At 38.0% G+C, this 16,586-nt stretch overlaps 1 protein-coding gene across 10 annotated transcripts in view; it reads right to left on the reverse strand.

Annotated features, from left to right (window-relative positions):
• Numb (NUMB, endocytic adaptor protein) overlaps positions 1–16,586 on the reverse strand; it is a 181,099-nt gene that overhangs the window by 42,368 nt on the left and 122,145 nt on the right. For all 10 annotated transcript variants that reach the window (XM_023703427.1, XM_023703417.1, XM_023703429.1 and 7 more), the window contains one exon: positions 12,863–13,003. In XM_023703427.1, the coding sequence (XP_023559195.1) occupies positions 12,863–12,988 (126 nt within the window). In that variant the 5' untranslated portion in view covers positions 12,989–13,003. The remainder of the gene's footprint in view (positions 1–12,862; positions 13,004–16,586) is intronic.

Below are 16,586 nucleotides of genomic sequence, written 5' to 3' on the forward strand. Positions count from 1 at the left end.
TCATTTTGTGTAGCACTGTCTTCTGCCCTTTGTTGTAGATCTTTGCTGTAGTTGTAACCTTCACACGTACTGAAGTTCAGGTGGAGCTCGGACCTGGGCTAGGACTGGGTCTGGGGGCTCCCGGAACTCGGCAGCTAAAATAAGCTTCTTAAAGGCTGAAGAAATCATACTATTGTTATGGGAAGTATATGAGAGCAGGGCAGAGAGCTAGAACAATTTGAAAGAAGGTGGTGCACCTAAGCATTAAAAAATGTGTGTCCTTTGAAGAGGGAGAAATTATTATAGACAGAGAAACACATGAAGTTGTATGTAAGAAGATACCTATATGTCAATCAGCAGGTATCCCTTTTGGCTATAACATGGACTATGTTTGGGGAATCTGAGTAGTGAAGTAGTCTGCGTTTAACCTAAGGCAACAGAAAGCTAATGAAGATTTTTTTTTTTGCAAGGTACAAATATGATTCAAATTACACATTAGTAGGAGATTAGCTGGAGGTTAGAAAGCAGAAGGGATGGTGGTATTATTGTAAGTACTCTTCTACAGGAAATTACAGGTCTGGTTCAAAGGAAGATGGAATAGATAGGTTACACACATGTGGGCCCTCTCACTGAATGAAACTTTAAATTCTGGACAGAATTCAGGAAGCAGCTTATTTGAAGTTTTTTTTTTGCTGAATCAGGGATTGAACTCAGACCCCTGTGCTTGTCAGGGAAGCACTTATTCTACTGAGCCATCTCCCTGGCCCTATTTGAAGTTTTGAAAAATAAACAGTAAAAGATTAATGAGGGAAAAACACTAGCATTCAAGGATTCACTGAAGTGGTAATTTACCCTCATCCACAAACCTCTTTGGGACTCCCACCAAGAATCCAACCTGTGTGTATAAACTCAACAGCCAGAAATCCACGAGTGAGTGCTGGAGCATAGACAGAACTCCAGAAAGACACCTTGCTCTAGCTTGAGGTCCTGGAAGGGGACTCTTCCACCCAGAGGGTAAGAGACCCAGGAAGTCCACTGATGATTGTAGTGGCAGTGTAGGAACCGAGCCACACTGGAAGTGGACTCTGCCTCTATTTAGCTGAACTGTGATTCCAGAAAGACAGAGCCGACACCCTTCTTGTATCCACTCTCATTCATTCGTTCTCTCTCTCTCCTGCATTTGATCTTAGATTCTAGTGGAATTATGAGAATATGAAATAAAGCAGAATAATCAAACAATGATAGGTCCAGAAAGGAGGGCTCCAAGGACCTAAAACAGTGATAAAAGCACAGGGCAAGAGAAGCCTGGGAAAGCGACAACAAAAATTTGTTTATGAATTCCTGGGCTTACCCTAGAGCTGTATAGGAACAATCTGATGCTAATTATCACACCAAAGATTTCCAGAGCTGAGCCACTGGACAGGCCACTTCCCAGTTTCCAAGCTGACTCCTGGGCAGTGCACATATAGGGTGTTTTTTTTTGTTTTTGTTTTTTGTTTTTTTTTTTTAGGGTGGTATTTTTATGGCTTTCAAAACTAGCCTGGTATATTCTGGTTACTCTTCAGATCACATAAATCTTTCACCTTTTACAAAACTAGACTGGTCCAGGTTGAGCACCGTCAATCCAAAAATTTAATTCTGGGGGCCAGGGAGACGGCTCAGTGGAATAAGCGCTGCCCTGGCAAGCGCAAGGGCCTGAGATCAATCCCTGGCTCTGCAAAAAAAACAAAAACAAAAACAAAAACAAAAACAAAAACACAACACATTAATTCTGCAAAATCTGAAACTTTTTGAGTGCAGATATAGCCAAGTGGTAAAGTCTTCGCCTTAGCCCAGTGTAATGGGCTGTAGACAAAACAGAGGTGCACTAAAAATATTTTATAAAATTACTTTAAGACAATGCGTATATAAGGTGTAATATAAAACATAAATAAGTTTTATCTTTAGACTTGTATCTTCTATGCAGGATATCATAGCACCATGAATACGCAAATATTCCAACATTTTTATTTTATTTTATTTTTTGAGGAACCGGGGATTAAACTCAGAACCTTGCGTTTGCCAGTCAAGCGCTTATCCTACTGAGCCATCTCCCCAGCCCCTTATTCCAACATTTTTAAAAAATAAAAATCTTTTAATGCCTATGATTCCAGCATGCTGGGAGGCTCAGGCAGAAGGATTGTGAGTTCAAGTCCAGCCTAGACAACTTAGCAAGACATTGTCTAAAAATTAAGAATGGGGCAGTGGAGTCAGGATGTAGCTCTGTGGCAGAGGTTCCTTGGTGGGTGGGTTGGGGGAGACCCCAGGTTTAATCTCTAGTATTCTTCCAAATCTCTATAGGATTTAAATAAGATCCTAAGCTTTATAACACAATATCCAAAATTATTTGGCATGAAATAAATGCCATATTTACCGATAATATTACACAGATGTTAGAATTATCTAACAAAGATTTTAAAGCAGGTATTATAAAAATGTTCAAAGAAACAATGAATAGCCGTGAAACAAATGAAAACACTCAGCAGAGAAAATTAAGAACCAAATGGAAAATGCTAAGTACAATTACTGAAATACACATGCACGCGGCCCTGCACAGACTCAAAGCAGGACGGAAGTGACCGAAGGAAGATCAGCTGAAGCTGAGTTCACACCTTGCATCGCACCCAACGGGTAAGAAACCTGTCTTGGCCCTCAGGGTTGAAACAAGGCAAGACTGTCCCCTTGCTACTCCTGGTCCTCATGCCTGTGTTTACACTTCAGAGCCCACACACATGTTGGTCCTGCAGCTCTGACATGAGCTTGCAGGCTACAAGCAAGAGGGCAAAAGTGGCTGAGAAGTGAGCAAAGGAAAAAGAAAATAGTATGTACTCACTACCTCCAACATGCTAGCAACCAGGAAACTTTTTCTCTTTTCCCTTCGGGGATACTGGGAATTGAACCGAGGGTTTTCTCACTGAGCTACATTTCCAACTCTTTTTTAATTTTGAGACAGAGTCTCACTAAGTTACTGAACTGCCCAGAATGAGCTCCAACTTGTGATCTTCCTGCCTCAGCCTCCCAGAGTGCTGGGAGTCTAGGTGTGCCCAGAGTGGGAGCTTCATATATTCTGTTCTTCTAAACAACTCTCAGAAAAGTATGTGTATGATCACCTAATTTTAAAACTGATGGGAATGCTGAATAACTTGCCCTCAGTCACACAAGCAGCTGAGGAGGGAGAAGAAAGGTTTATACTCATGACTCCAAAGTCTAAGGATTTCCTTAGAAAACTTTCCTAGTTACTCATTCCAAGGACAAAAATGTTCCTTTTGTCTTCCACAGCTTTGCAAAAGCAAAAGCTGTTTCACTTGGTGAATTCTTCCTCCCACTGGGCTGAAACTTTCAGTAATATAAGCCTTTCTGAAAATTCAGTGAAAACTCTATAATAAGTTTATCATTTTCAGGGGCCGGGGAGATGGCTCAGTGGAATAAGTGCTTCCCTGTCAAGAATAAGGGCCTGAGTTCAATCCCCGGTTCTGCAAAAAAAAAAAAAAAAAAAAAAAAAGGAAGAAGGAAGAAGAAGAAGAAGAAGAAGAAGAAGAAGAAGAAGAAGAAGAAGAAGAAGAAGAAGAAGTTGTTTATCATTTTCATATACTTCAATTCCTCTCAAGTTTCAGAATTTCCATTTTGAAAAAAGTTACTAATAGGAGGCAGACTAGGAAGTGCGAAGACATTTTGGAATATTATACTGTCAACATTCATCATTACTGAGCAAAGTTTTAAAAATAATTAAAACCGATGGAGTGTTATATTTTTCTAGTAAGACTGGTTCTGAGGGATAATTTTAGCTCATCTACCCGTCTAGTAGAGGTACCTTTATTCACTTTCTTAACTACAGGAAACTGTTTTGTTCCAGACTGCGAGCCTGGCCAAATGCATGCAGTTCTACAACCACCACAAGTACAGAAAAGGCCGGTGTGGTGGTGCACATCTATAACCCCAGCACTTGGGAGAGCCCGAGGCAGGAGGATTGTTAGGGAGTTCAAGGACAGCCTGAACTACATAATGGTCCTCTTCTTCCCCTTGAAAAATATATAGTACAGTTTAGTCACTGAAAAAATTCCCTTATGCTGCCCATTTTATTCCATTTTCCTCTCCTATTCCAAGCTTCCTCCACTATCAATCCAGTTGTTGCTTTTTTTTTTTTTTTTTAAATAATTCTGCCTTTTAAAGGCTATTGTCATATAAACAAAACAATTCCCCCAAAAACATGTAAAACAAAGGCACAGGGTGAACGAGGCATGTAACTGCATATTACAAATCTGCCAAAATGTGACCTGCTAATCTCTTTAACCAGCATGCACTAATAAAAATGTGGGAAAAGGAAAAACATATAGTGGGAGACTTCTGGGATCCATGTCAGCAGCATAACCAAACGGGGCCACTACACTGTTAGGCACATCAGTAGTTTGTTCCCTTTTATGGCGGAGACAGTACATACCTGCATGTATCACTGGGCCTGTCCAATCACTAGCTGGGGAACACCTTGATCATTTCCAGTTGGGGAAATTACCATTTCTAAGTAAATCCACTGTAATTATTCCTCCTATCTTCATGTGAACACAGTGAGTACACTGCTGGATCACATGGAAACTGCATGCATAGCTTTATAAGAAACTGCTGCAACCTTTCCCAGAGTGTGGGTACCATTTTACATTCCAACAAGCAAATTATGGGAGTTCTAGATGTTCCACATCCTGGCCAGCAATTGGCATTGTTAGTTTTCCTAAAAAGCCATTCTAACAGATATATAGGGACATCTCTTGTATTTTTAGTTTGTATATGTCTAAAACTAATAGTACTGAGGATCTGCTTACACATTTATTCACATATACTGGATCAACTAATTGTCTAATTTTTTTATCTGTTTAAAAAATATTAGGCAGTTTTCCTGTTGGGTTTTTAAAAAAAAATTATTTATTTATTTATTTATTTAGTGTTTGTGTGGCCAGTTCAGCCCACCAGGGGGCGGGGCTGGCTGGCATGTGGTGCTGGGGCATTGAACCGCGGTCCCTGTGCTTTGCTTAGCTTAGTTTGTTCTAAGTAGGTGCTTTAGACCATTGAGCCCATCCTGTTGGGTTTTGAGAGTTCTTTTTTTAGTAGTGGATTGCAAATAAAATCTTCCACATCAGTGGCTTGTCTTTTTATTCCACTGTGTCTCTGGCAAAGTGTAAGGTTTCATTTTGGTGAGGTTAAAATTTTTTATTTCAATGCACTGTGCTCCTGTCATTCTAAGGCATCTTTGCCTAATCCAACTCCCTAGGTTTTTTCCATCAGAGTACAGAATCCACAATGGTGGCAAATTTGTTTGTTCTATTTAATAACAAGATTCACCTAACACAGAACAAAAAAACAGTATAGGAAACCAACAATAGAACTCAAAGTAACCTAGTTTACAAATCTAGGTAAAGAAGAATCAAAAGAACACAAGTTGAACATCCTTTTTCTTTAGAGGAGGGAATAATAATTTTAAAATGGTAATTTTAAGACTAGATAGTAAGGGGTCAGCCAGATAGCTCAGCGGACTAAAGCACCTGCTTAGGCAGAGCGCAATGGCCAGGGTTCGATCCCTGGTGTGCCAAGTCAGCCTAGACTGGGCGTGGTGGCGCGTATGTCATCCCAGTGCTTGAGAGGCTGAAAACATAAGAATCATTGTGAGTCCAATCTACATAGTGAGACCCTGTAGACCCTGTGCTAAATATATTTAAAAAAAAAAACCAAAACATCCTGAAACTTTAGGGCCAGCCAGATGGCTCAGCAGACTAAAGCACCTACTTAGGCAGAGTGCAAGGGCTGGGGTTCGATCCCCCGCACAACAAGCAGTGTTGGCCCTGCTCCTGGGGTGCACTGAGATGGCGATAGAGACCAGGCATGGTGGTGCACACCTGTAACCCCAGCTCTTGGGAGGTGGAAAACAGGAGGATCACTATGAGTTCCTATCTGTGTAGTGAGACCCTGTACTAAATACATTTAAAAAAAAAAAAAAGACTAGATAGCAAAACTATACTATCTAAAGAAGTTAAATATTACTAATGTAGAACTAAACAAAAATGTTTAAAAGTGTCACCTGTTAGACTAAGTAAAGAGAAAGTATTTTTAACCACAAGGATATGGTAAGATTTATTACTCTGACAGAAAATTTTTTACAATTTAAATTATATTCAACATTGTTTTAATAAACTGGTTTTAAAATCGTATCATGGGTGATAATCTTATATAATAAGATTGTAATACTGTGCTTAAAAACAGGACTCTCTGGGTCAGTTATGGCAAATTTTTTAGATTTTCAGTGATACAAACAGCCCTCTGTGGCATGTGTGCAGTAGTTTCACCACGCCTGCTTCAAACCTAAACTATGGGGAGTACAGAGCCTGGCTTCTATTTTAAAGACTATATATGAAACTTCACCAAAAGACTTTTAGATCTAATAAGTTATGCACAGTGGCAAGATATACAATCAACATACAAACATCAATATTTAGTCTACACATCAATAATGAGCCTACAGAAAAAGAAATAAGGAAAATAATTCCATTCACAATAACATCAATGAACCAACTGACCAACCCAATCTAGGAGTCAACCTAACCAAAGAGGAAAGGAACTTTGCAATCAAAGTTACACAAACCCAAAGAGAGAAACTGAATGTGACACTAGAAAAATAAAAAGGACTCCTGTGTTCATAGGTCAGAACTGTTATTAAAATGGCCACATTACCAAAAGAAATCTATAGATTTGATACAATCCTCATCAAAATACCACCAGCAATCTTCAAAAGTAGAAAAGTCAATTTTAAAATTCGTATGAAAATAAGATTCAGAATAATTAAAGCAATTTTGTGGAAAAAGACCAATGCTGGAGTTACTATAATACTCAATTTCAAATTATGCCATACGGCTATAGTTACAGAAAGTGTGGTAATTATATAAAACAGATACAGAGAACAAGAGAATAGAATGAAGGACAAAGAAACAAATCTACACAACTAAAGTCATCAGATTCTTTACAAAGGGACCAAAATCATGTTGGAGAAAAGACAGCCTCTTTAACAAATGCAAGAAGGGCCGGCGATATAGCTCTCCAGACTAAAAGCTTGCTTAGGTAAGCGCAGGGGCTAAGGTTTGATCCCTGGCACCCTGGCACCGCATGCCTTACTGGCCCTGCCCCCAGGCGCACTAAGCCGCGATGGAGTCCAGGCGTGGTGTCATGCGCCTGTAATCTCAGCACTAGGGAGGCAGAAATCAGGATGATCACTATGAGTATGAGCTGCATAATGAGACCCTGCACAAAAAAACCAAACCAAACCAAACCACCTTAAAAAACAAATGCAAGGAACCCCAGGTGTGCTGAGCTGGCCACCCAAATTGGGCATGGTGGTACATGCCTGTTATTCCGGGACTGGGGAGGCTGAGACAGGAGGATCACTATGAGTATGAGCTGCATAGTGAGACCCTGTACCAAATAAATAAAAGATTAAAAAACAAAAGCAAAAAAAAAAAAAAAAGCAAAAACCAAATAGTGCTGAGAAAATTAGACATTTTTTATATAGAAGACTAACACAAGACCTCTATCTTTTTATCCTGTGCAAAAATCACTTCAAAATGAATCAAAGATCTAAAAGTATAAGACCTAAAACTTTGAAACTGCTAGAAGATCAAAAGAACAGAGAAATAGTTCAAGTCATAAGCACAGACAAAATCGTCCTAAATAGGACTCCAATAGCACAGGCAATCGTACCAAGAATCTGCAAATGTGATTACCTCACAAACTCTGCGCAGCAAAGGATAAAATGGAATGAGGAGACAGGACTACAGAACGGAGAAAATATCTTTGCCAGCTAAGCCTCTGACAGAGAGTTTATATCCAGAATAAAGAACTCAAGAAGGTTAACATAATCAAAAAACCCTAATCAATAAATGGGCAAATGAACTAAACAGATGCTTCAGGAGAAGAGGTATGAATAGCTGATGACTATATGAAAAATGGTCAACTTCTTTAGACACCAGGGAAATGCACAACCAAACAACACAGAGATTCCAATTCACCTCAATCAGAATTCTACCACCAAGAATACAAATAAATAAGTGCTGGCAAGGATGCAGAGAAAAAGGAACTCCACTGCTGATGGGCATGTAAATTAGTACAGCCAATATGGAGGTTCCTCAAAAAACTAAAAATGGAGATCACATTTGTTCTAGCTATATATCACTCCTCAGTATATTCCTAGAAGAATTAAAGTCTGCATACTACAAAAATAACTTGCATGCCCACATTTACTGCAGCTCAACTCACAACAGCTAAACTATGGAACCAAGCTAGGTGCTCTCCACAGATGGATTAATAAAATGTGGCATATATAGCACAAAGGAGAACCATTCAGCCATAAAGATGAACGAAATCATGTAGTTTTCTGAAAAGTGCATGGAACTAGGATCATCACGTGACATAAGACAGACTCAGAAGACAAACGCTGAATGTTATCTTTCATGTGTGGAAGTAGGAGGGCCATGGAAGTAGAAAGGAACTATCAGAGAAGAGGAAGGAAACAGGAATGGGGGCACAAGGGGACAACCAGGGTGTGGAAATGATCAAAGTAAGCTATATGCATGCATGAATCTGCCAAATGGAGCTCCACTAATCTGCATAACTACTACGTACTTTAAAAACAAAAACAAGACAAAGGCCTTAGCTATAAGATACTTCTTAGATACTTAAGAATGAATATATAAAAGGATTAAGTTATAGTATTTTATAGCATGGTAAGGTGACTATGTTAGTAGCAATTGATTGTATACATATATATATATATATATTTTCAGAACCAGGGATTGAACTCAGGCCCTTGCGCTTGCCAGGGAAGTGCTTATTCCACTGAGCCATTTCCCCGGCCCTTGTATATTTCAAAATAGCTTGAATAGAGGATTTTATTATTATTATTATTTTTAAAATTTGTTTATTTGTGTGTGTGTGTGTGTGTGTGTGGCCAGCTCAGCCCACCAGGGGGCGGGGCTGGCTGGCATGTGGTGCTGCAGGATTGAACCGCGGTCCCTGTGCTTTGCTCAGCTTGTTCTAAGTAGGTGCTTTAGACCACTGAGCCATCTCACCAGCCCCACGAATAGAGGATTTTAAATGTTTCTAACACAAACATAAATATTTGAGGAGATAAATATGCTAATTTCCCTGATCACTGTACAATGTCAAAATAGTATGATATATCCCACAAGCATGTATAATACCACAATAAGTCAATTAAAAGTGAAACACTAAAAATAAAATTGATATGAGGTAACTACAGTTGAAATTGTTAGATACCTCTGTGGCATAGACTGTAAATATGAAATAACTGCTTTCTTAGAGGATACCACTATGTCTTGTGCATATGCTTCAGGCCTACTCAATAAGAATCGGGTGTGTGTGTGTGTGTGTGTGTGTGTGTGTGTGTGTGTGTGCGTGTGTGCGTGTGTATGTCTCCAGGCTGTGCCACCTGGACATAAAAGTTACTCTTCCTTCCTTATGTATTGGGAATCGAACTTAGGACCTTGTGCTTGCCAGGCAGGCACTGAGCTATATATTACCACTTTTCCTTGCTCTTTAGATGAGTTAGGGTGTGTATTACTCTTTAATTAGAGTGCTGGATTCTGTACATTAACATTTTATTAAAAGCTTTATGTTGATGTCTATAAATTAGTTTAGACTGAAGTCTGTTTTAGATGCTCTACGTCAAGTTTTGAAATACTACACATATAAAAAGAATTTTTAAGCTTTACAACACTCACAGTGATACCTCGGCACCTGTCATTAATTGACTGGGAAGACATGACGAGTACCAAAAATGACGAACATCAAAGTTCTTTGGGCTGGAAAGGGTGGTAAGCCATACACCATTCACCATCTGCAGCTTGTGCATTAAACAACAAACTAAAGAGAACCAGGCCCAAATTTTCATGACAAAATGAGTCAAGCTCTGCAAGACTCAAAGCAGCTGAGTACCAGGCTATGCTTGTATAGGGCTTTGGGGAACAGGTATAGCCTCATGAACTTTATCTTTTTATGAAAGTACTTAATCTTATTCCCTTGTACTTTTATTAGGAGTAAAAGGTACATAATTTGATGACTGACAGTGTGCCTTCTATCTTGGTTGATCTCTTTATATTTTCATTATTTTTAGGCATCAGTTTTGGCCAGCTTAAGAATATTACCAATTTTACCTATGCCTTCATATTTATTTGTACAGAATCAATTTTTAGAATTTCATCAGTTTCTGTACTATTTTTTCATTTTATTTTACATCTTTTTCCTTGATATATTTAGCAATTTCTAATTTTGTATTACACTTTGGGCCAAAATCTTCTGAAATGTTATATGAATCAGAAACTAGTCTCTCAGAAATACTGAAATAGTACAAGGACTATTTTCTGTGTCTCAGCTATATGGTTATACACGCAAGAAGAAAGCCCTATTATTAAAATATCTATTATAATGTCTAGCACAATGGTAGTCCTTATCTTAGAGAAGTGTGGTCCCCTAAATCACCTGGTAGATCACAACACAGCTAGATGCTGGTGCAGAAGTAAATACACGCCACTCTAGCACCCAGATGATCAATTCTATCCTACCTGTACATACTGGCACAATTCCTGGTAACAGCTGAGTAAGTGCTACATATGTCCCCAAACCAAAGCAATATGAAAGCCCTTTCATCTCCTTTAACTTTGGGTTAAATAATAAATCTATAAAACATAGTAAGTAAAAATTTTGCAAATGTAACGTTCACACCCTCAGATGCGAACATAATGTGACCTCCAAAATCTACCAGTGGAAGAGCCATTTTAGCAGCCAAGTGTTCTACATAATCAAAGAACTGAGACTTCATTTTATCAGTTTCTTGAGACAAGGTCTAGTTATGTAAGGCGAGCCTTTAAGCTGAGATCCTTTTGCCTCAGGATCTTTTTTTCTGTTTCTTTTTTTTTTTTTTTTGGTGGTAACTGGGGATTGAACTCACGGCCTTGAGCTTACCAGGCAGGTGCTTATTCTACTGAGCTATCTCCCCAGCCCTTGCCTCAGGATCTTGTTATGATTATAGACTTGTTTTATTCCACATGGCTATGATTTTAATTACAAATGAAAGCATCACCTTGAATTTCACCATTTAATAACCAAAATTGACAATATGATAGGCAATTACACATACATTTTTAGTATATTATTTTAATTGTTGTATATTATTATTATTATTATTTTTTTTTTCCCACAGAACCGGGGATTGAACTCAGGCACTTGCACTTACCAGGGAAGCACTTTTTCCACTGAGCCATCTCCCCGGCCCGCTGTATATTATTTAAACAATAAGTTCTCAAATTTTTCCTTTTTTGTACCAGGGATCGAACTCAGGACCTTACGCTTGCCAGGCAGGCACTTAAGCTTCTGAGCTATCTCCCTGGCCCAGTTCTCAAATTCTTGATGTCAGGACACTATTACATTGAAAATTTCAGTTAAATATTTTTCAAGACACTTATGAGTATTGCTGATTACTGCAAATTGTAACCAAGAACTTTAAAAATTCCATTCATTTTAAATTAATGAGCTGGGCATGGTGGTACATGCTTGTTAATCCCAGCACTTGGGAGGGAAGCTGAGGTAGGAGGATGGTCAAGAGTTTGAAGCTATCCTGGGCTACAGAGTGAGTTCAAGGCCAAACTATATAATGAGACCTTGTCTCAAAAATGAAAGCAAATAAGAACTAATTCTTTAATATCTGGCTTAATATGAAAAAACTAGACTCCCATATTTGTTTCTACATTTAATCTGTTGCAGTATGTTGTTGTTTTGGTTGAAGTATGTAAAGACAACCTGGCCTCACATAGATATACAGATACATGGTTGGAAAGAGAATGCCTTAAGACTTTGAAAAGGTTTCGGGGAATCCATTTTAAGAACCACTAGATTAAATTTCATATACTCATATAAGACAATGTTTCATTTGTGATGAAATGAAACATGAAAATTCCCTCTCCATTAAAATTATGCTACAGTAATATAATTGCAAAACAAAGTTTTAAATCTACTCTTTATGCTAATGCTGAATTATCATAGTATATAGGTATCAGTATTTGAAATACACACAGCAGAGACCAAACAAGTCGCAATCTCACTCGACTACTTTTTTCTACTATTCTTTGGAGTAGCTGTTCCCCTGCGCCCACAACCCAGTTTCACATCTACAACTTCCCTCATCTTCTACAAGGGTGTCTATTTCCTGTTTCCCTGAGAATGCCTTCACAATAGAAGTCTATCAATCTCAAGCCATCAACACACAAACTTGGGTGTGTCCTATTTTCTACCTTTGCTCTTGTTTAAACAAAAGCATTACTCTTTCTTCAGTTTAAAACTCGCCTACTTGTACATACAGCAACCTCTGTATGATTAAAATTAACAAGAATAAAAAGAAACCTTTGATTGGATTATGCCAACTCAAAGATTTCTAGACTACGCCAGGCCTGTGCTCAAGAAAGTAGACTCCTATTTCTTTTACCCTATCACTTGCTAAGTATATCCCACTGAAAATTTGATTCCTAATAACAGGATGTTTAGATATTTCAAGATAAGCTTCCTCATCAGAAGTAATCTTATTTGTACTGATTCCAGATTACACAGCAGAAATCCTTAAATATAAAAATAGAGATTTCTAACAGTAACATATTTTTTCGCATTTCTATCACTCAAACAGAACATGAAGGGACTCACTGTTGAAGGGCTCTCTTTTCAATGTCCTGGTTAATGGAATTTCACATCCAATCACTTGTCAGTTCTTTGCCATTGAGAGGTTTATAGAAATAGCCACTTTTACCTTAACTGGGAAGCTACACTTTCCGGTGCGAACCCCTTCTTCATCTGTCTGCCACTGATGTGGGCGACTGGCCTCCGGAACATAAACATCTTTCTTTCTCCTAAAACTTTGACGTAGTTTGTTCATTTTAATTTTCACAATCTGCAGACAGCAAAAGAAATATGAAAAAGAAGTTATCATTTAATTTATTTATTTTTTTATTGCGGAACCAGGGATTGAACTCAGGCCCTTGTGCTTGCCAGGGAAGTGCTTATTCCACTGAGCCATCTTCACGGCCCCATCATTTAACATATTTAAACTTTGGGTCAACAAAATGATTCAAAGGAAAGGTTTTGGTAAGGGGAAATTAGCAGCTGGTGAGCTTTCTCTTAGAGAAACATCATGTTCAAACAACTCAGTTTTGAAAACATAACTGTAAGTCCTTGTAAAAATGACAGTAACTTCTAGTAGGATTTAAAGAAATGTTATTCTAAGAATTTTCAAGCATTTTAATCATAAAAAAAATCAACAATTCTCTCTACTAACCTACCATTCAAATCCATTTTCACTTGTAAAAGTGAGAAATTTGTTCAGTTGGTCAAATGACAGACTGATAATTTCTGAAAGCTTTTATACTTACTAGGGAAAAAAATTCTAGCTTATTGAAATTTGGCTTATTAGAAGATGCTAAGCAAAACAGGGGCTGTAACCATGTTTTTACAAAATACTTTTTTATAAAGAGAAATAAAACAGAACTTTCTCTAAACATACTTAAACAAAAAAGCTCTACTAGGACTAAATTTAAAGAACAGTGCCAAATGGAAATCAATAGAGAAGCCAAAATCTTGGGACATACACGAAACAAGAATCTGACAGGAGAGATATCTAAGAAACAGACTCTACAGAGAGGCTCTGACTGCAGTGATACAGCCACCTACTATCAAACGCTCACAAAAAGTGATTTCACAGAAATCAAAATAAAGAGCTCTCTGAAATAGAAAATGACAAAAAGGAGCAAAATGCGTTCTCAGGCCCTGAATCCACCCAGAACAAACCCAGGAGACATCAGCATAGAAGAAAATGGAAGCCACACACCTGAAAACTATGAAATAATAGCAACTTAAGTAAACAAACAGCTGCAGAAGAGTATAGAGGAAATCAGATCAGAAATAATCTCCCAGGTAAAAGAAGAAATGATAACTACAATGGAAGAACTACTAAGTGTTTCTAAAGAAGACACTGACAAAACATAGAGGAGAAAACTGATGGAACCCTTGAAGGAGCAATATAGGAAAGAAAAAGAATGCATAAGCAGATTCAGAGATGTACAAGAAATTAAAACTTCACTAAAAGTTGGCAAAACTATTTTAATGAAAGTGAAGATACGACTTTCAGATCTTGAAGACACCATTGCAGCTAGGGAAAAGGAAAGAGCTCCTAAAAACAACTAGGATCCAAGAAATAAGAATTCAACAGCTGCAAGATGATTCAAAGATGAACAATATAAGACTAACAGGCATCAATGAGAAAGGAGGAGACATCACAAATGATGTAAAAGAATATGGACAGGAGGGCTGGGGAGATGGCTCAGTGGAAGAAGCACTTCCTGGGCAAGTACAAGGGCCTGAGTTCAATCGCTTGTTCTGAAAAAAAAAGAAAGAAAAAGAAAAAAAAAAAAAAAAGAATATGGACAGAAGTAACAGCAGAAAACTTCCCAAATATGGGGAAAACAATCTGACATTCAGGTAACCAAGACATATAGAACTCCAAATAATATCAACTAAATTAAAATTACACCTAGACAAATAATAATCAAGATTCCAGAAACTTAGCACAAGAACATACTAAAAGCCACTAGAGAGAAATAAAACAAAAAACAACAAAAAAAAAAGAAAGAAAAAAAAAAAAAAAACCCATCACATTTAAAGGAAAGCCCAGCAGATTTCTCACAAACCATCAAGTCAAGAATTGAGCATGAAGCAAAGTACTTCAAGTCCTATAAGAAAACAAATTTCAACCCAGACTGATATACCCTACAAAATTCTCTTTCAAGTTTAATAAAATACTTCCATGACAAAGAAACAACTAAAGAAATTCATGATTACCAAACCAACCCTAAATTGAGCACTAAAAGATACTCTAGAAAAGGATCAAAATACCCACAATTCCAAAAATTACAACAGAAAGAACCCACCAAACACAGCAAACTATTAAACACAGGAGAAAAGTACAGAAACAGCAGCAGGTAAATAACATAATGAACGTAAGTCAATACACATCAGTTATAACCACCATTGTAAATAGGTTCAATTTATCAATAAAAGAAATAGATTGGCAGAGTGGGTTAAGAAACAAAATCCAGTATGTTATATACAAGAAACACATTTCATTCCATAAAGAAATTCATAGGCTGAAAGTCAAAGGATGGAAAACAATACTACATGCTCCAGGACTTCAGAAAAAAACAGGGGCTATTTTGATCAGAGACAATCTGCACCTCAAACCAAGAATGATCAAAAAAGATAAAGAAGGTCACTATACACTGGTTAGAGGAAAAATTCAAGAGGAAGAGATAACAGTCATAAATATGTATGCACCAAATGTGGATACACCCAACTATATAAGACAAATTATAATGGATATGAAAAACTTAATAACTAATATCATAATCTTCACAGGGGACCATACCCCCCCTTATCTCAAAAAGATAATGTCAAGAAGACAAAAACTTAGCAAAGAGGTAGCAGAACTGAACCAAACCTTGGAAAAAAAGGACTGAGTGGACATATACAGTGTTCCACCCAACAACATCTGAATACACATTCTTTTTAGCCATACATGGGGCGTTATATAAAACAGACAACATACTAGTCCACAGATCATGCTTAAGAATATGAAAGAAGATAGAAATTATCCTATGCATATTATCTGACCACAGTGCAATGAAACTGGAAATTAAGGATAAAAGAAACCACAAAAACCCCATAAACATATGGAAATTAAACAACACCCTCCTCAGCAACCAATGGGTTACAGATGAAATTAAAGGAAAAATTAAACAATATCTACAATCCAATGAAAATTCACACACATCTTACTGGAATCTGTGGAATGCAATGAAAGCAGTTCTCAGTGGGAAATTTACAGCAGTGAACTCATACATTAGAAAAACAGAGTGAGGGGGCTGGAGAGATGGCTCAGTGGTCTAGGGCAGCTACTTGGAACAAGCTTGGCAAAGCACAAGGACCGCGGTTCGATCCTTCAGCACCACATGCCAGCCAGCCTCGCCCCCTGGTGGGCTGAGCTGGCCACACACACACACACAATAAATAAATGTAATAAATAAATAAATAATTTAAAAAAAAAAAGAATGATGTCTGAAAAAAAGAAAAAAGAAAAGAAAAACAGAGTGAGAACAAATACCCTAATGCTGCACATGAAGCTTCTAGAAAGAAGAGCAAACCAGCCCAAAGCCCAAAGGCAGGAGGAAATTATAAAGACTAGAAAGGGCCAGCCAAAAAGCTCAGTGGATTAAAGTGCCTGCAAGCAGGAGAAGGGGCCAAGGATTTAATCCCCATGCCTACCATGTCAGCCCCGCCCCTGGGGCATGCTGAGATAGCAATTGAGACTGGGCATGGTGGTGCACGCCTGTAATCCCAGCTCTTTGGAGGCTGCAAACAGGCAGATCATTATGAATCTGATCTAGTAGTGAGACCCTGAACACCCTGTAGACCCTTTCCTAAAA

The sequence above is a fragment of the Octodon degus genome, unplaced genomic scaffold (assembly GCF_000260255.1).
Source record: "Octodon degus isolate 3935 unplaced genomic scaffold, OctDeg1.0 scaffold00007, whole genome shotgun sequence".
Taxonomy (NCBI): domain Eukaryota; kingdom Metazoa; phylum Chordata; class Mammalia; order Rodentia; family Octodontidae; genus Octodon; species Octodon degus.